The 21,371-nt window shown below is 37.0% G+C and overlaps 1 protein-coding gene across 9 annotated transcripts in view; it reads right to left on the reverse strand.

The window, feature by feature from the left end:
• LOC117328820 overlaps positions 1–21,371 on the reverse strand; it is a 106,277-nt gene that overhangs the window by 11,771 nt on the left and 73,135 nt on the right. For 4 of the 9 annotated variants that reach the window (XM_033886388.1, XM_033886391.1, XM_033886387.1 and 1 more), the window contains 13 exons: positions 18,711–18,954; positions 17,835–18,528; positions 14,760–14,906; positions 13,752–14,032; positions 12,604–12,665; positions 11,119–11,220; positions 9,913–10,062; positions 6,436–6,504; positions 5,835–5,955; positions 5,172–5,316; positions 3,845–3,979; positions 2,656–2,808; positions 1,449–1,490 (listed from right to left, as the gene is read on the reverse strand). In XM_033886388.1, coding sequence (XP_033742279.1) covers positions 1,449–1,490; positions 2,656–2,808; positions 3,845–3,979; positions 5,172–5,316; positions 5,835–5,955; positions 6,436–6,504; positions 9,913–10,062; positions 11,119–11,220; positions 12,604–12,665; positions 13,752–14,032; positions 14,760–14,906; positions 17,835–18,528; positions 18,711–18,954 — 2,345 coding nt within the window. The other 5 variants (XM_033886390.1, XM_033886389.1, XM_033886386.1 and 2 more) reach the window with 4 other exon arrangements.

Below are 21,371 nucleotides of genomic sequence, written 5' to 3' on the forward strand. Positions count from 1 at the left end.
TCATCAGACTGTCTATTGTAGACTCTAATTAGGACATCATCAGACTGTCTACTGTAGACTCTAATTAGGACATCATCAGACTGTCTACTGTAGACTCTAATTAGGACATCATCAGACTGTCTACTGTAGACTCTAATTAGGACATCATCAGACCGTCTACTGTAGACTCTAATTAGGACATCATCAGACCGTCTACTGTAGACTCTAATTAGGACATCATCAGACTGTCTATTGTAGACTCTAATTAGGACATCATCAGACTGTCTACTGTAGACTCTAATTAGGACATCATCAGACTGTCTACTGTAGACTCTAATTAGGACATCATCAGACTGTCTACTGTAGACTCTAATTAGGACATCATCAGACTGTCTACTGTAGACTCTAATTAGGACATCATCAGGCCGCCTATTGTAGACTCTAATTAGGACATCATCAGACTGTCTACTGTAGACTCTAATTAGGACATCATCAGACTGTCTACTGTAGACTCTAATTAGGACATCATCAGGCCGCCTACTGTAGTATCTAATTAGGACATCATCAGACTCTATTGTAGACTCTAATTAGGACATCATCAGACTGTCTACTGTAGACTCTAATTAGGACATCATCAGACTGTCTACTGTAGACTCTAATTAGGACATCATCAGACTGTCTACTGTAGACTCTAATTAGGACATCATCAGACCGTCTACTGTAGACTCTAATTAGGACATCATCAGACCGTCTACTGTAGACTCTAATTAGGACATCATCAGACTGTCTACTGTAGACTCTAATTAGGACATCATCAGACTGTCTACTGTAGACTCTAATTAGGACATCATCAGACTCAGATTTAGCAACATTTAGTTTTACCTTGAAGTCTATAGAACAAAGACCTTTACTATATATATAATTAGTTGATAACCTTTAGCCAGGGTTTATTATAAAGTTAGAATCTACAGGTCAACTAAGTTAATACTATAAAAGGGGACAGTTTTGCTTGTTGATATTTTTTGCATTGTTTTTAGATGTTTCAATTGTGGATGCCAAAACCAGGCACATCCTTAAATGACCCTGGCGATTAATAGGATGTTAAACAAAATAAACCAGGATGTCTGCTACATTACAAAACTTTGTGTGTAATATCATTACAGTAGCTAAGATATATAGTCCTGAAATAGTCTCCATGTCACAGTAAGGTAGCATACAGCTTTAATTAATTCAGTAACATCTTATCAATTTTACACATTGTTTCATTAATGAATTAAATGCATCATCAGCTTTATTACATACACTTAAACAAGTAGTATATACTCATTTTCGTATTGGTAAGATTGTTTCCAGGAAGCAAGATAAAATGCTTCATTGAGTTGATGCAAGATAATTTCTTCATGCAAAACTATCCACTTTGACCGTGTATAAAGGTATGGGGATGGATTACATATATATATATTCTTAACCTGAGATTTTTAACAACTCCTTTTTAGATGAAGATGAATATCCTGCAAGACAAAATGTGATAAATGATATTCCTTCAGGAGCTCACAGTGTAGAAAAAAACAATAAAATAAACTCACATTTAAATCTATGCTTACCTCTGCTCATTTAGGTAATACTCATATAATTTCCAGCGCATTAACATTGTATAAAAAGTACATCTGAATATATTTTCATTAAATCAAATGTTTGATACTATACTGTACTGCAAAACAATAATTATCTCAGCTGTAATCTTATCTTAGGGCTCTCTGTACTGGAAGTATTCCACTTATTTATATGTGTCAATTACATTTCTTAATATTGTGTGATATGTCAAGTATTTTGGATGTGCATCATTGACCATCTATCAAAATTAGGTTATGTTTTGAGTGAGATAAAATAAACATGTTTCCAGTAGGCTGCCCACAAACAGGCCCTCCTACAAACAGGTCCTCTCACAAACAGACCCTCCTACAAAGAGGCCCACCCCCCAAACAGGCCCGCCCACAAACAGACCCATCCACAAACAGACCCACCCACAAACAGACCCACCCACAAACAAGCCCGCCCACAAACAGGCCCACCCACAAACAGGCCCGCCCACAAACAGGCTCGCCCACAAACAGACCCACCCACAAACAGACCCACCCACAAACAAAGCCCATTCTTAAATCTTGAGAATCTTCAATTTTAAAACAGTTACCAAACTTGCTTTAAAAAACTTGGAACTGAAATGTTGTGCTAGTAGAGGGGGCTCATTTGAGAATGAATATGGAATATATTTTTCCCAGAAGAATTTTGTGAACAAATCTATGTCTACTTCTACCATGCCCTGATTGTTGTGTCATACAGAACACATTTGTAGGTGGGGACTGGACCTATTGTGAACATTACATTATACTCCTGTTGATTATAAAGTCACAATGAGGATGCTACAGAGCCAACAGGACTTCAGGAACATGTAACTATATATTTTTTTACTTTAATTGCATAACATGATTATGTCATAAAAAGGATTTTGAATTTTCTACACATTTTAAACAAGTTTGATAGCACACACGATTGCATTTCACCTCAACTCACCAGAATGAGTCTTGCTTCATTTTATATCAAATGGAAACTTATAACATCATAAATTATATATGATTTGAAAAACCTTGACAACTGAGATTTGACATGATGTCGTACCTAGCAATTTACGAGCCTCTACTCCGTCGATGATGGGATTCATCCACGTGGACTGGCGAGTGTTCTTCAGACCTGTCGCCTTAGGAACATAGATGTAGAAGACCAGTTCCAACATTTCAGACTTCTTCAACCCACGTCTTTTGTTTACTTGACCTGAAAATATTAATATAACAAGTTTATAACGTAATACAACCTACATGAATACCTGAATGCTTTATAACACAACTGCTGTAAATGAAGCAACAAAACAGATTTCTTTGGAAACAAAACGATATGAAGGATGTGAACAAGATGTAAAACTCTGTTTCTGAGTCATCAACATCTAAAGACAAGAGTCTTGGGAATTAACTAGAGGTAAGAGTATTGGGGAACTAGAGGTAAGAGTATTAGGGAAGTAGATCTTGAGGTAAGAGTATTGGGGAACTAGGGGTAAGAGTATTGGGGAAGTAGATCTTGAGGTAAGAGTATTGGGGAACTAGGGGTAAGAGTATTGGGGAAGTAGATCTTGAGGTAAGAGTATTGGGGAACTAGAGGTAAGAGTATTGGGGAACTAGAGGTAAGAGTATTGGGGAAGTAGATCTCGAGGTAAGAGTATTGGGGAACTAGGGGTAAGAGTATTGGGGAAGTAGATCTTGAGGTAAGAGTATTGGGGAACTAGAGGTAAGAGTATTGGGGAACTAGAGGTAAGAGTATTGGGGAAGTAGATCTCGAGGTAAGAGTATTGGGGAACTAGGGGTAAGAGTATTGGGGAAGTAGATCTTGAGGTAAGAGTATTGGGGAACTAGAGGTAAGAGTATTGGGGAACTAGAGGTTAGAGTATTGGGGAAGTAGATCTCGAGGTAAGAGTATTGGGAAACTAGGGGTTAGAGTATTGGGGAAGTAGATCTTGAGGTAAGAGTATTGGGGAACTAGAGGTTAGAGTATTAGGGAAGTAGATCTTGATGTAAGAGTATTGGGGAACTAGAGGTAAGAGTATTGGGGAACTAGAGGTAAGAGTATTGGGGAACTAGAGGTAAGAGTATTCGGGAACTAGAGGTATGATGTGAGTATTTTTGCCCCCAGCGTCATTTCAACCATGATTCAAAATACCATGCTACATGTACATTGGCAATGTTCCTGGATCAGACTTGAAAGTTTATTAAGGTGATTCCATGGTGATATTATCACACATATTCTGAGGTAACCTTACCTTGCAAGATCACATCAATTCCCTCATCAATTTCAGTCCTCGATGGGTAAAGATCGCATTCACGGAAAAACTGATCCATGTCGGAGACCTCTAGCTCACCTCCATAAGCTTTCTTGTCAAACACACTCTCATACCCTGTAAAATAGACAGATCACAACATAATACAAACACACTCTCGTACCCTGTAAAATAGACAGATCACAACATAATACAAACACACTCTCGTACCCTGTAAAATAGACAGATCACAACATAATACAAACACACTCTCGTACCCTGTAAAATAGACAGATCACAACATAATACAAACACACTCTCGTACCCTGTAAAATAGACAGATCACAACATAATACAAACACACTCTCGTACCCTGTAAAATAGACAGATCACAACATAATACAAACACACTCTCATACCCTGTAAAATAGACAGATCACAACATAATACAAACACACTCTCGTACCCTGTAAAATAGACAGATCACAACATAATACAAACACACTCTCGTACCCTGTAAAATAGACAGATCACAACATAATACAAACACACTCTCGTACCCTGTAAAATAGACAGATCACAACATAATACAAACACACTCTCGTACCCTGTAAAATAGACAGATCACAACATAATACAAACACACTCTCATACCCTGTAAAATAGACAGATCACAACATAATACAAACACACTCTCGTACCCTGTAAAATAGACAGATCACAACATAATACAAACACACTCTCGTACCCTGTAAAATAGACAGATCACAACATAATACAAACACACTCTCGTACCCTGTAAAATAGACAGATCACAACATAATACAAACACACTCTCGTACCCTGTAAAATAGACAGATCACAACATAATACAAACACACTCTCGTACCCTGTAAAATAGGCAGATCACAACATAATACAAACATATGACTGGGGTGGACAGTTTTAAGGTACAGAACATGTCAATTAAGGATTAATTTAGTTAAGTATGGCTAACAAAAAGGAATTTTTCACTTCTTTCATACAAACTGAATTATCTAACCAAATTCATTCTTTGTAAGATTAAATCTTTTTATCAAGAAAATCTTATTTTTTATCTGATTCTAATCTATTTGTGCATTTTCTGATCTTAGTTAGTTACATTTTACTTGCTAAATTAAACAAACAAAAACCTAGCATTAAAAATCATCTTGAATCTTTCAGCACATTTTTCACTGCTCTCCATTTCCATGGAATCACACAGTTTCCAAAACAATCTAACATTTACACCAAAGTAACCAAAGTAACCCAAGTAACCAAAGTAACCAAAGTAACCCAAGTCAATCATTACTTCTCCTCATGTCCATGTAGTCACTCATGTCCTTGAATGTGAATGGTGTCCTTGCACGCTCGACGCCATGTCTACGCTGACAGCGTGCCAGTGTTCCCTTGTAATCCCTCACCATCTTCTGCCATGTTGTTCCGTACCACTTAGCCTGAAAGTTTCAAGATTAGACGCTGAATTGTCATCAGTCCTAACAATATCTAAGGTTTAATTTCTAGATTTCCATAAAAATACTACAATACCTAAATGTTTGTGGCCATGGTTACCAAAGTTTTCTCTTGTAACCACAGTCACAACACCTAAGATGGCTGGATGGGGCTGTGGAGAGAATATTTCCCTTTCACCAAGGCAATCAAGATTTCCTGCTTGGGTTGGGAATGGAGGCAACCTGCCTGACCATGTAGGTTTCCTCTTAACTCTCCGGTTCCCCTCACATAGAGGCCAAAGTGAGCTACCATCGGGGCCAACAAGAGTGAAGTAATATAAATTTATATTACTTGTTTTATAATATAATTCCCATTTATATGATAAAGCCTTGGTATTAATCTTTTTACAATCTTTAAAGATCTTCTCAATGCTCAATATCAGAATCTAAAATGGTATATCACATGACAATATAACTGATTATAATACAGTCATATCAGGTAACCATGGTGATGAGACAAATACCTTTCTCTTCAACTTCTCAAACTTTTTCCTGACTAGGAAGCCTCGGATGTGTCTCTGTATATGTGTGGCAGAGTGGGACAACTCCTGTTTTGTTGGCCCCACCTGCTTTGGATGGTAGATTCTGAAATGGTTAAATAGCATCTCCTGTGTATCTGTCAATGAAACTTCACAATAAATCGGTATCATATAAAGCTATGGCAACAAAATTACCACACTGATTTAGTAATTTTAAAAGCCAATTTAAGAACAAAATTATCAATATTACAAAACAACATTTAATTTCTCCATAAAAATAATAACTATATATATATACTCCTATCTATGTTTGTTTGTTTAGTTGTTGAGTTTATCACCCCATGAACAGCCAGGGTCATTTTGAGGCAGGATCTCCTTGTAGTAGTTGGTGACTACTTCACTGAACAACTGTATGATTATCTTTGGCAGTTTCAGTTTGAGAAAATGCATTTCAACAAAAAGCTATGTTTTGGAAAAATGTATTTCTAAATTTAAGCTACAATTGATTTTCAGTTTTGAGAAATGATTTCATTCTGTTTTAGGAATTCTGCCAATTTTCATTCTGTATTAAATATATCATACTTACTCATATATGTTTACATGCGGTCCAATGACGGAGAGCTTTGACGAGGCTTGAAGGAAGTTTTTAGCGTTTCTGGAGGTTAGAAGCCAAACAAGCATAACATTCCCATCACCAACACAGACAATACATTAGTAAACAGATTCAACACAGATTAATTAGTATCATCAGCAAGTCTGTAAGTATCATATCATATGGAGAAGATTCTTATTCTTAATAATTTATTTTGGTTGTTTAATATCTGTTAAAACGCCAAAGTATAGGATTGTTAAAAAAAAATCATAACTTCAAATACTTTTTTAAACATCTCTAAGTGTTTTTAAGTGCTGATTAAATTTGTGTGGTAATTCTAATATAAGATAGAGGACTAACCTCCCTAGATCATACCGTTAACATATAATATATATATCGTATAATGTACAGTATACACTCAATATACTTTACTAAATAAACACACGCTGGAAATCAGATTTTTTTTTTTTTAACTTGTTCGTGCTAATTGATTTCTGGCTATAATGACCTAGAGCATCTGAGAATACTGTAGTAACTTACACAGACCTACAGTGTATCTGAGAATACTGTAGTAACTTATACAGACCTACAGTGTATCTGAGAATACCGTTGTAACTTACACAGACCTACAGTGTATCTGAGAATACTGTAGTAACTTACACAGACCTACAGTGTATCTGAGAATACCGTAGTAACTTATACAGACCTACAGTGTATCTGAGAATACCGTAGTAACTTATACAGACCTACAGTGTATCTGAGAATACTGTAGTAACTTATACAGACCTACAGTGTATCTGAGAATACTGTAGCAACTTACACAGACCTACAGTGTATCTGAGAATACTGTAGTAACTTATACAGACCTAGTGTATCTGAGAATACTGTAGTAACTTACACAGACCTACAGTGTATCTGAGAATACCGTAACTTACACAGACCTACAGTGTATCTGAGAATACTGTAGTAACTTATACAGACTCACAGTGTATCTGAGAATACTGTAGTAACTTATACAGACCTACAGTGTATCTGAGAATACCGTAGTAACTTATACAGACCTACAGTGTATCTGAGAATACCGTAGTAACTTATACAGACCTACAGTGTATCTGAGAATACCGTTGTAACTTATACAGACCTACAGTGTATCTGAGAATACCGTAGTAACTTATACAGACCTACAGTGTATCTGAGAATACCGTAGTAACTTATACAGACCTACAGTGTATCTGAGAATACTGTAGTAACTTACACAGACCTACAGTGTATCTGAGAATACTGTAGTAACTTACACAGACCTACAGTGTATCTGAGAATACCTGTAGTAACTTATACAGACCTACAGTGTATCTGAGAATACTGTAGTAACTTATACAGACCTACAGTGTATCTGAGAATACTGTAGTAACTTACACAGACCTACAGTGTATCTGAGAATACCGTAGTAACTTACACAGACCTACAGTGTATCTGAGAATACCTTAGTAACTTACGCAGACCTACAAAGTATCGGAGAATACCGTAGTAACTTACGCAGACCTACAGTGTATGTCGTAGTGTCAACATCAATCTTGTTTATTGTTACAGAGATTAAGGTTTTTATAAATATCAACATTGAATTTAAAAGTATATGTCAATATGTCAAGGTTATATCAGTTTTTAGTGTTACAGACACTTAAGTTGAGGCTCCGGAGAGCTGAAGTCAACTGTACCATAATGGTACGTCGTTAAGTTACAGACTCTTAAGTTGAGGCTCCGGAGGGCTGAAGTCTATTGTACCATAATGGTACGTCGTTAAGTTACAGACTTTAAGTTGAGGCTCCGGAGAGCTGAAGTCTATTGTACCATAATGGTACGTCGTTAAGTTACAGATTTTAAGTTGAGGCTCCGGAGAGCTGAAGTCAACTGTACCATAATGGTACGTCATGAAGTTACAAACAAAGCACCTCTCTTTATCTTTCTTGTCCACTATGGTCAAACGATTTTATCAAAAATTCATTCCGCAGTATGTATGCTGGATAATTTAACTGTTCTCAATTCAAGTTAATTTAACTAATTTAGTAACATACCAGAAGGTCCCATTTTGTTACCATACCTACATATATATATATATAGCGACACTTTAAGGTGTCTGTTGTAATACAATAGATTAAGTGAGTAATGTTTTATTTATGTTAAAATTTAGTATGGGGTTTCAGAACTTATATCAAATTATTACAGGTTACAAATATAGCTTTGATCCTTTATGAGGGATATAATAACAAGATTTAGTCATGTAAATGAATTTAAAACATTAATATTTAAATTGACTGAAAATGAAAACAATTATGAGTTTCAGTTCAACAGGCATGCATGGTACAAAGCTTGAAGCTTCAAATTCATTCTAACGCATGTTAACTTGTTAAAGATTAAACATCTCATTAATATGTAACAAGAGTATTAGATTTAAAGACAGAGCAAATTAGAGAGCGTTTATTTTTATCCTGTTTGCTCCTCTATTGGGCTTGTAACATTTTCATCCCTGTTTAAGAAAAGAAAACGACTTGTGACAGATGACCGGTATAAAATCACTGTTTAGGTCAAATGTGCGAGTAACTCAAGATGAACGTAATGTCTGGAAATTTAGGAAAAGCTTGAGATTTTTTAAGTATTTCTTAAATCAAATTATCATTTACCACAATCCAAATCCTGTGGAACATTAAAACATTTCACAGATCATGTTTCTTAAGATGAATAAATTACTGTCAGGGTTCTGATGACGGCTACCCTATAGCCAAAACATGTCAACAACGTTCTCCAATAAATCGGACCACTGAACTCTATGTTGGGCTCGTCATATTTAATCACTCATTACTATCAGTTATGTTAAGATTTACAGTAACAACTTTAGAAGTTTAAGTGATACTCACCTTTACGTCAATCAGGAATACTGTCCTAACATCACTTTTATACAACTTTCTGATATTGTTCTTATTTCAATAACTCGACTACACACTATACACACGGAATTTTATTATATATGACCAATCATCAAAGAAGTTGATTGCAGTTTATAACCCTATGAATGCATGGCCTTACATAGAAGATATCTATATATATTTTTTTAATATAGCCGAAATATCAATTACCATGATAATCCTATTTCTGGCCTCTATGGTTCTATAACACTTTAATGTATATATATCATGTATCTGAGTTCTGATTCTACATTTATCTGATATACTGTAGAATGTTGCTTATCTGCATGCCAAAATCTGAATATGATTTTAAAATTGGAGACCGGAATATAGCAGGAAAGAAAGACCCTACAAAATACTTGTATATAAGTTCTTTGTGCACTACTGGTATTCTGATTACATCAAATGTCTTATCCCATTGACCAATCACAAACAGAAATGTCTGATCCTAGACCAATCAGAAACAGAGATGTCTGACCAATCAGAGACTAACACACAGCTAAAGACTTACTTATCTGCCAGCTCGCCCATTTTCTTCTGACGAATTTCTGCCTTCTCCTCCTTAATCTTTTTCACTTTATCTGTCCACTCCTTCTCCTCTGCTGTCCGAGGTGGGCGGTTGTATATCTCTGCTTTTGCATTTAGATGTTCTTTGTATTTTCTAAAAGATAGATAACATTTAAAAGTGATTTACATGAAAATTGATCAACCTACAATAGAGATTTCTAATATTCCTCTGTGAGGTGATGCTTAACCTTTTGGTACACATGGTCCGATGTTCCTTGTACTTTTTCAAAGGTCTTCATGCAAATCTACTCTGTCTTTCTTTTTTTTGGATTTTGCACCTGTCCACCTGTCTAATTTTATGATGCTGAGTTAGAATTAGTTTTGTTGATATGTTAGTATTCTCTGTTACTATTGTTTAAAACAAATGTCTTATTTGATGATTTTATAAATTGGAGTCTAAACCAACAAATGCAAATATTCTACATTGTAAATCTTTTTTATTTATATTATTGCTGTTTTAAATCACCCTTACATATTGCTAGCATTTTAAATAACTTTAACTTATTGCTAGCATTAAAAATACATTATAACCCCTACATATTACTAGTACTGTGAGTAACCCTTTCTTATTGCTAGAGTTGTAAATAAACCCTTACATATTAATTGCTAGAGTTGTAAATAAACCCTTACATATTAATTGCTAGCGTTATAAATCACCCTTACATATTAATTGCTAGCATTATAAACATGAGATCCCAAGTGATCTTGGTGCCCACCATTGAATAATCTTTATTGGTTCTATGTCAGACTGATCTTCTCTCTACTTTTCCCTTCTTTCTTTTTTTCCCACTAAATAATTTGATAACATGAAAAAGTGGAACCTACATGTAAAGTTTGAGGAATATCCCACCAGTACTTTTCAAGAAATAGGGATAACAAACTTCAAACTCAAAATCCAAGATGGCCGTCTGACTGCCATTTTGTTTTTCTGATCAAAAATCTTAATTTAGATGACACAACTAGGGACCAAAAGGAATATCCCTCCAGCACTTTTCCAAGAAATAGCGATAGCATACTTCGATTATCAAAATCTAAGATGGCCATTTTGTTTCTCTGATAAAATGCCTAATTCGATTGGCACAACTAAGGACCAAGGGGAACCTACACATGTACACCCTTACTTATTGCTAGCGTTATAAATCACCCTTACTTATTGTTAGCATTTTGTGCCATCCGTTCATTTTCTCTTTTCTCTGTCTCCTCTCTCAGCAGCATTTTGTATCTGTTCCTCGCTACGTATCCGCGGAATATTCTGTAAAAGTAACACCAGCAATTACTGGGAGATTCAACATTGGACCATACAACATTGGACCATACAACATTGAACCATACAACATTGGACCATACAACATTGGACCATACAACATTGAACCACACAACATTGAACCATACAACATTGGACCATCAATTTGTACACATCTCAAATCACCTGAAATAGAAAAAATTGCTGTGGATCCAAACATAGTACAAAGTAATTTAATAAGGATTTTATAATAATGAAATTAAGGCAGTCTAAATGATTATAGAAATAGAAATAAAGGCTCTCCTCTCCCTAAGGTCATGTCATATGAGGAAGAATCCAACAAAGAAATGTTTTGTACAACCTTCTCCTTATTAGTCTCACATCAGATATGTACTCCCTACCCCCCACCCCCTACCCCCACTGATATGTAAGTGTCACAATAGATATGTACCCCCACCCTCTACCCCTACTGATATGTAAGTGTCACAATAGATATGTACCCCCACCCTCTACCCCTACTGATATGTAAGTGTCACAATAGATATGTACCTACACCCTCTACCCCCACTGATATGTAAGTGTCACAATAGATATGTACCTACACCCTCTACCCCCACTGATATGTAAGTGTCACAATAGATATGTACCTACACCCTCTACCCCTACTGATATGTAAGTGTCACAATAGATATGCAGACCTGCCAACCTTTCAAATTCAAAAATAGTAATTTGGCCCATTTTTGAGCAAAAAAAGAGTAATTCTTAACAATTCTTGCCAAATCTATTGCATCAAAAAGAGTAATTTGCTACTATTTCGAGAGAAAAAAGAGTAACGACCACCACAAAATAGTAAAGATTACTATAAAATAGTAGTAGTTGGCAGGTCTGGATATGTACCTACACCCTCTACCCCCACTGATATGTAAGTGTCACAATAGATATGTACCCCCACCCTCTACCCCTACTGATATGTAAGTGTCACAATAGATATGTACCCCCACCCTCTACCCCTACTGATATGTAAGTGTCACAATAGATATGTACCCCCACCCTCTACCCCTACTGATATGTAAGTGTCACAATAGATATGTACCCCCACCCTCTACCCCCACTGATATGTAAATGTCACAATAGATATGTACTCCCTACCCCCCCACCCCCTACCCCCACTGATATGTAAGTGTCACAATAGATATGTACCCCCACCCTCTACCCCCACACTCACCCCTACCCCCTTTGATATGTATGTTTAGTACTATATTCACCTTATTAGTCTCATCACATATGTACTCCCACCCCCTACCCCCTACCCCCACCACCATCCCCACCCCCACTAATATGTATGTTTAGTACTATTTTCTCCTTATTAGTGTCACAATAGATTCCATTTACCTCTGTATGTCCACAACTGCCTTAGCCTCTCTCTGAACTTGAGCGGCGGCTTTAACTTCATCCTGGAAATAATGAAATTAATTAAATTAATTGAGCCACTACTTGAAGACATATAAAGTGTAAGGGTCTGCCCTTCTCTGGGACAGACTTATCAGGAGGTAATATTAACATCATTCTCATGCTTCCACAGAAGAAAAGGAAATATTCTCAACTTCGCAAGAAGGTCATTTAAGAAATAATCAACGATGATTCGTGTATTGTTGCAGGATATACAACGAGGACGAGGATATTTTGCAATTAAATTAATAACGAAGGCCGCAGCCTTCGTTATTAATTTAATTGCAAAATATCCTCGTCCTCGTTGTATATCCTGCAACAATACACGAGTCAAAGCTGATTATTTCTATTCTACCATGTACTGTTTAGTTCTGAGATCTACCTCTTTCTTATAGAAAAACGGCAAAGAAACCCCGGGAAAACATTGTAATTTATTTCTTGAGTATTGCATTATTTTGTTGATAAAATATACATTTCTTTACAGGCACTACAGTACTACAATCAAGAACACCTATCATATGGTATTGAGTTTTAAAATTAAAAAAAAAAAAGAGATGGAAAATAAAAAGCAGTCTTCGTAGGATTCGAACACGCGTCGTGATAAAAAATGAGGACTAACCCATTAGCCCACTCGGCTACAGTAACCGTATTATAGATGGGTGAACATTAAATACATATCATTGTAACAGCTGTGACTCACGAGTGTGTATTATTGGCACGAGCATGTATTACTGGCAAATAATACACGGTTTTAAACCAATCAAAACTGCCGTTGCATAGCAAACATGGTAGAATATTGAACAAAAAATTCAAATTCTTGTAGATTTGTTGAATTAATTCCATTTATTGTAGTTATTATATCATTGCCAAAAATATGAAAGTAGTTAATTAATTAAAGTGTCCTTAATCAGCTGATATCACGTCGATCATTTCTACACAGGACTAATATAACAGTAAGTAAAATGTAGCTATTTGAATGTGTTATGTTACAGAAGTACAATTAATGTTTACATTTTGGTTATGAATGACACCATTCTATAGACTAAGTATACAGAAGACAATGATTTGTTACTGTGTTCCAGGGTACCTACAGGATCTCCTATCTGTGTGTACTGGGCGATGGGTCGGCCTATGTGAGCGATGGATGTTTGTGTGAGAGTTCTATCACGACTCGAAAGAAATCCGGGATTGGTTGTTGTCTTTGATACATTGCTTTTTTCGTTATCCATTTTAAATCCAACACGTTTTGAGTTTTCTTCTGTTGCTTCCACTTGACTAGTTTGAGTTGCCTCTCTTCCTCCCTCCACTGCCTCCTCTGGCACAGTTTGTTCCCGGAGTATAGACATAGGGGGGTGACCTTTAAAGTAGTACACTAAACATGACGTATTATAAATAGCTATTTTCTAGAGATTTCTTGTAAGAACATCAGATTTCTTAACCCTATAAACCATTCACTCTGCATTATGTATCGTAAATGATGTTCAATGTGGTCTTGCAATCTGCAATTGTTACCTGCAGTCCTATAATTTTTATTAGTCACTCAGTATCAATTTGTAGCGACATTGGACCAGGTAAAGGTAGATTAAATAGTGTCTGTCCAGATTCTAGAGTTTGGTTGTCCTGGGTTCGAGTCCCAGTCCTGGTTGTTACAATTTTTCCCTCCTGTTACATTTAGTTTCTGATTTATTACCTTTCCTAGCTGTGGCCAAATGCATAAAGAGAGATAACTCTCAAATTAAACCACAAAGAGAGATAACTCTCAAATCAAACCACAAAGAGAGATAACTCTCAAATTAAACCACAAAGAGAGATAACTCTCAAATTAAACCATAAAGAGAGATAACTCTCAAATCAAACCACAAAGAACCCATAATAGCATACAGTGAAATTTTCAAATTCTATCAAATGAGTTTTTGAATAAACTGAAGCATGATTTATTAAATGCAGACTTTCAAAGCAATTAATTCAAGATATATATTATATTCAGCATAGAAAAATTTTGCTGATACCAGTGATTTTGAATTTTTTATTTTATCAAATAATGAAATAACAATTCTGAAACATCTGTTCATTGATCATTACACATCATGTCAACATACCACTGTCCCCATTATACATGTCCGGCATGGTATTCTCTCGAGACGGCACATCCAGTCGACTGACCTGTAGAGAGGCCCCGAGGGGATCATTATTCGCAAACTGACTGCCTGCTGGGGCTGACCGGATGTCCTTACGAAGATCGCTCACTGTGATAACAGACAAAATCGATATCTCATCACCTGGGAATATTAAATGATTTCTGTCTGATTCGTTTTAATGATGAACATTTTTGGTCTGTGATGAATCTACCATATATCACGGTATCTAAATTTTAAAAGATATCTCTAAATATATGTTATGTGACATGCAAAGAAGAAAAAGGTACTACTGAATTATCACTTTAACAAGGAATTCTACAAGTTTCTGAACTAAAGCATCAAAAAAAGATTTTCATTGATCAGATTTACTTAATCTATATAAACAAGTGGTAAACTAGCATATGTAGACTATGTAGAATATCATAACCTAGACAGCACTTCATATATAATCAGCTAGTACATATACTGATTTCACACTGGTACATATACTGATTTCACACTGGTATATATACTGATTTCTCACTGGTATATATACTGATTTCTCACTGGTATATATACTGATTTCACACTGGTATATATACTGATTTCACACTGGTATATATACTGATTTCTCACTTGTATATATACTGATTTCACACTGGTATATATACTGATTTCACACTGGTATATATACTGATTTCACAATGGTATACCTTATACTGATTTCACACTGGTATATATACTGATTTCACACTGGTATATATACTGATTTCACACTGGTATATATACTGATTTCACACTGGTATATATACTGATGTTACACTGGTTTATATACTGATATCTCACTGGTATATATACTGATTTCACAATGGTATATATACTGATTTCACACTGGTATATATACTGATTTCACACTGGTATATATACTGATTTCACACTGGTATATGTACTGATATCTCACTGGTATATATACTGATTTCACAATGGTATATATACTGATTTCACACTGGTATATATACTGATTTCACACTGGTATATATACTGATTTCTCACTGGTATATATACTGATTTCTCACTGGTATATATACTGATTTCTCACTGGTATATCTACTGATTTCACACTGGTATATATACTGATATCTCACTGGTATATATACTGATTTCACAATGGTATGTATACTTATTTCACACTGGTATATATACTGATTTCTCACTGGTATATATACTGATTTCACACTGGTATATACTGATTTCACACTGGTATATACTGATTTCACACTGGTATATATACTGATTTCTCACTTGTATATATACTTATTTCACACTGGTATATATACTGATTTCAGGCTGGTCTGGCCATGAAACAACATAATATAAAAAAAGCATTACTGGGTATTGTTAAAGCAATACATGTCTACTACTGGCGTCTCTTAATATAGTAATGACGATCTTGACTTTGTCCCAAAAACTGTGAAACATGAACTAAGTCAGGAAGATAATGATCTGTATTTCTGACAAAAGATTTATAAATCAAAATCTTAAAAGTGACATAATTAAAAAAAAAAAAATAATAAAAAAACAACCTTTGGTATTGATCCTGGGTATGAAGCCAGAAATATCGGTGAAGAAGTAAGTATATTAATCTAGTCTGAATATACCATATATATATATATAGTTTGGAAATATTGTATACATAAAATGTATTATAATACATGTCAACACAAGCTGCTACATATTATGATTCAATTACTGTTTCTTAGCTGTAGCTACACCACACAAATTATTTTTAATTGAAATGACAATTATTTCATTGATGACAGAATTCAGAACAACAATGAAAGATTCTAAAACCATCCAGTAAAGCATCTGGTTAGAGGTTGAAAACTGTGCACATTGACATATATATTATACACAAATTACCTCAGTGATATAAAGTCACATTGTACCATTTAATCTGTCCAGTATATTAACATACGCTATATTTGTTTTAAAACCAGTAAGTAGTATGCACATTACAGGACTTTTTGTGAAATAATTTCCCTCAGCCAATTTCATGTCCAATATACAATAATAATGTACATGTACTGTAGCATAAACCGATACATAATAATGTACATGTACTGTAGCACAAACAATACAGCAGATATATATAAACCATTACACCGTCACTTTACCTCTGGCACCTTTAGCTGTGGAAAAACATTGTCCTATATTTTATGACAAAAAATATCATCTGACAGAGTTTTATAGAATCTGCTTAATTCCAGTATTTGTTCACACCTTCCTATAATACCAATGAAGGACGTTCTATACAGAGATATCTCCCTATCTTGTCTTTCTCCAAACAAACAATCCTTTGATTTCCAGATACATTCTTTACACTCCGTTTTATATTTCATGTGCAAAAATGCAAAATTTTCAAATATTTTCATATAGAAAATAATGCCTTATATTTTGTTTAATTTATACAAATCAGTTATGTTCAGAAAAGAAACTTCAAATAACAAGGTGAGCCATAATCCCCATGTCCAGTAACGCACAATATGACCAAAGGGCCGTAACTCTGCATATGACATTAGATGAATCAGTTGACAGCAAATGAAGGGCAATAACTGTATATGGTATTATAAAAGACACGACCGGCCGGAACTATCAAATTAAGTATTCCATCATTCTCCACACAACCACATCCATAAATATCGACATGATCCGTGACAAATTTATATAATTATTAGTAAAATGGATAGATAAACTGACGCATATCTGTATATTAGTTGTTGATTCAGCTACGTTTTAATCATATACAAATTAAATAGGTCTTAAAGTATAGCCTTCAACCCATTTTACCTTTAACATTCTAAGGCTTAATGCCTTGTTTTGTCACGAAATTTGGAAAAAGAATTTAAATGGATTTAAATAATTTGATGATTTTTATAACTTTTAAAATAAATTACATGGTTATCGTCTTTTTTTTGCAAATATCGTAAAACATCAATAGGTTTCAGTAAATTTTCTCCTCTAAGCAGTAATATCAAAATCTGATTGTTCCTGACTCACCATGTTCCATGAAGTGTCGAGGACTATGAACAGACCGAGCATGATGCTCGAGTCCCGAGTTATATGTTTGTCCATAACGTGGTGACTCTTTCACGGTTCGCTGAGTATGGTAAGGACTAGGTATAGAGGGTGGAGTTCTGACAGGTGGTGCCCTCTTAAAATACTCGTTTTGCTTGCGAGCCATTCGTAACACTTGTGATGACGCACTCTGTGTACGCCCAGGCATCCTGCCAGCTGAACGTCCAATTTTTGTCGACATGCTGTCAGGAATACACTCAAAACAGTAATTTTCAGGTTTTATCGTTAATTTTGACCAGTGGAGATTTGATCCCTTCACCTGGTAGAATGGATTAACTTTCCTCCGTTCTATTAAATCGCGATCTGTCTCCACATCAGGCGAGAAGTGCCACTCCTCGGACTTGCAGAGTTCCTGGAGTGGAGTATCTCGCCGCTTTGGGGGTGTCGGTGCACGACCTCCGGGTGGAATAGAGGTCACCTCTATGTGTACCTCCCCATCGTGAAGGTCCTCAGTGTGGTGTTCTACTGGGCGTGGCACTGACGGGCCGACAGGAGTGGTTTCCCTGGAGACCTCTACATCACTCCTCTCCTCGTTAATCACACCGATATCTCGGTCAGGGTTGAGGTTCAGACGCAGCTCCTGGTCATCGGATTCCTCAAACGCTTTTCTTAAATCCTGTAAGTAATGGACAGAAATATTTTAACTGAATCTTCCCTTGTGTGAAATATAGATTTATCAAAAACAGAAACCATTTCAAAGTGATATATCCCACGACCTAATACAAGTTGCTCATGATATCTATTTCTATGCTTGAATTCCCTTTCCTGCCCCGAGAATTGATATGTGGTTTATGTTACCTCCTCCAAGTCGTCGGTCTGAGTTGTAACATCCTCCACCACCTTGAGTGAGTCATTGGACGCCTGAGGATCCTGGCTATTGGCAGGGAGAAGGAGACTGATGCGATCTGGCTCTGTTGTGTTTTCGGCCCCTTCCTCTGGCTCCGCCCCTTCCACTGGCTCCGCCCCTTCCACAGGCTTTGCCCAGTCAGCCCGAGGTGTGCAGGTTCCAGTTGTGTTCCCTTCACGCTCGTCCTCGTGTAACCTGCAAATAGATTTACAACCATTACAAACATCTTCAAATTATACTGCCATTGTTTAGTGTCAATGATCAGACATCTTCAAATTATACTGTCATTGTTGAATAGAATTTTGTACATTCTCAGTTCCTGGCTCACGCTGGAAATTTAAAGAGCATCGGTCGAAGGACACTTAGCAGAATAAAGCTATGTATATAGGGGGAAACAAAATATCAAATGAAGATATTTTACAGAGATCTGTAAACGTACAAAAAACGCTGTCTTAAAGTTAAATTGCTGCTATCTGTCAGGACAACTTTTGTTAAAGCTGAAGTTAAAAGTGTATATTCTGGTTTAAAGATTTAAACTTCAAAAGATATTTGTGTCAAGTATAAGTGTGTGAAGCAGACGTCAGTAAGTTAATTTTACACATTGTCTGATGCCTGAATATTAATAAATTACTACACTGCACTACACATGTACACTTGTGTAGTGTTCAATGCAGTACAATCAACCGTGGGTATCCGACGATGGATTTAAAGTACCAATTGACTGGCTTCATTCTGTGATACACAACAACGATGGATTATAAAGTATCAAATGACTGGCTTCATTCTGTGTTCCATAAATAATCTTTCATGGTGTATTTTAATACAATATCAAAATGAAACAGACGACTTAATCTTATAATCAGCTCAGATTTGTTGTTTTAAGTATCAAGATTGTTAAAAGTTGAAATGGTTTGGGAATGGACTTATATATAATTACTTGATAGAAACTTGATCACCAGTGTTTCGTTGAAAATATTTAGTTAGTATTAAATGGCTGGTTTTAATATCAGTAAAATAATCCAGCTGTATAAAACTTTTAACTAGGGTGTCTAACATATTTGAACCTTAGAAAGGTTAGTTACATAATTACAGTAGCTTGATCTTACAATATATCAAGGTTATATATGTCATACAGTTCTGTTTTCTTCATTAGTACAAAACTTCCATAGTGTGAAGGTACTCACTGTGTAAAGAGGGTGAACTGAAACAGAAACACTTAATAAGCTCCATTGTCACTGAAGACCATCAGAAAATCCCTTCTAGACTGTCCTTGTACTGGACCCCCCCCCCCCCCCTCCCCTAATCCAGTCCCTCTAACCTGTCCTTATACTGGACCCCTCCTCCCCTAATCCAGTCCCTCTAACCTGTCCTTATAATGGACCCCTCCTCCCCTAATCCAGTCCCTCTAACCTGTCCTTATACTGGACCCCTCCTCCCCTAATCCAGTCCCTCTAACCTGTCCTTATACTGGACCCCCCCTCCCCTAATCCAGTCCCTCTAACCTGTCCTTATACTGGACGCCTCCTCCCCTAATCCAGTCCCTCTAACCTGTCCTTATACTGGACCCTCCTCCCCTAATCCAGTCCCTCTAACCTGTCCTTATACTGGACCCCCCCTCCCCTATCCAGTCCCTCTAACCTGTCCTTATACTGGACCCCTCCTCCCCTAATCCAGTCCCTCTAACCTGTCCTTATACTGGACCCCTCCTCCCCTAATCCAGTCCCTCTAACCTGTCCTTATACTGGACCCCTCCTCCCCTAATCCAGTCCCTCTAACCTGTCCTTATACTGGACCCCCCTCCCCTAATCCAGTCCCTCTAACCTGTCCTTATACTGGACCCCCCTCCCCTAATCCAGTCCCTCTAACCTGTCCTTATACTGGACCCCCCCCTCCCCTAATCCAGTCCCTCTAACCTGTCCTTATACTGGACCCCCCCTCCCCTAATCCAGTCCCTCTAACCTGTCCTTATACTGGACCCCTCCGTCCCCCTCCCCCCTCCAGTCCCTCTAACCTGTCCTTATACTGGACCCCCCTCCCCTAATCCAGTCCCTCTAACCTGTCCTTATACTGGACCCCCCCCCCCCCCCCCCTCCAGTCCCTCTAACCTGTCCTTATACTGGACCCCTCCTCCCCTAATCCAGTCCCTCTAACCTGTCCTTATACTGGACCCCTCCTCCCCTAATCCAGTCCCTCTCACCTGTCCTTATACTGGACCCCCCCCCCCCCCCCCTCCAGTCCCTCTAACCTGTCCTTATACTGGACCCCTCCTCCCTCCAGTCCCTCTAACCTGTCCTTATACTGGACCCCTCCTCCCCTAATCCAGTCCCTCTAACCTGTCCTTATACTGAACCCCTCCTCCCCTAATCCAGTCCCTCTAACCTGTCCTTATACTGGACCCCCCTCCCCTAATCCAGTCCCTCTAACCTGTCCTTATACTGGACCCCTCCTCCCCTAATCCAGTCCCTCTAACCTGTCCTTATACTGGACCCCTCCTCCCCTAATCCAGTCCCTCTAACCTGTCCTTATACTGGACCCCCCCTCCCCTAATCCAGTCCCTCTAACCTGTCCTTATACTGGACCCCTCCTCCCCTAATCCAGTCCCTCTAACTTGT

Source organism: Pecten maximus, chromosome 6 (assembly GCF_902652985.1).
Source record: "Pecten maximus chromosome 6, xPecMax1.1, whole genome shotgun sequence".
NCBI classification, from domain to species: domain Eukaryota; kingdom Metazoa; phylum Mollusca; class Bivalvia; order Pectinida; family Pectinidae; genus Pecten; species Pecten maximus.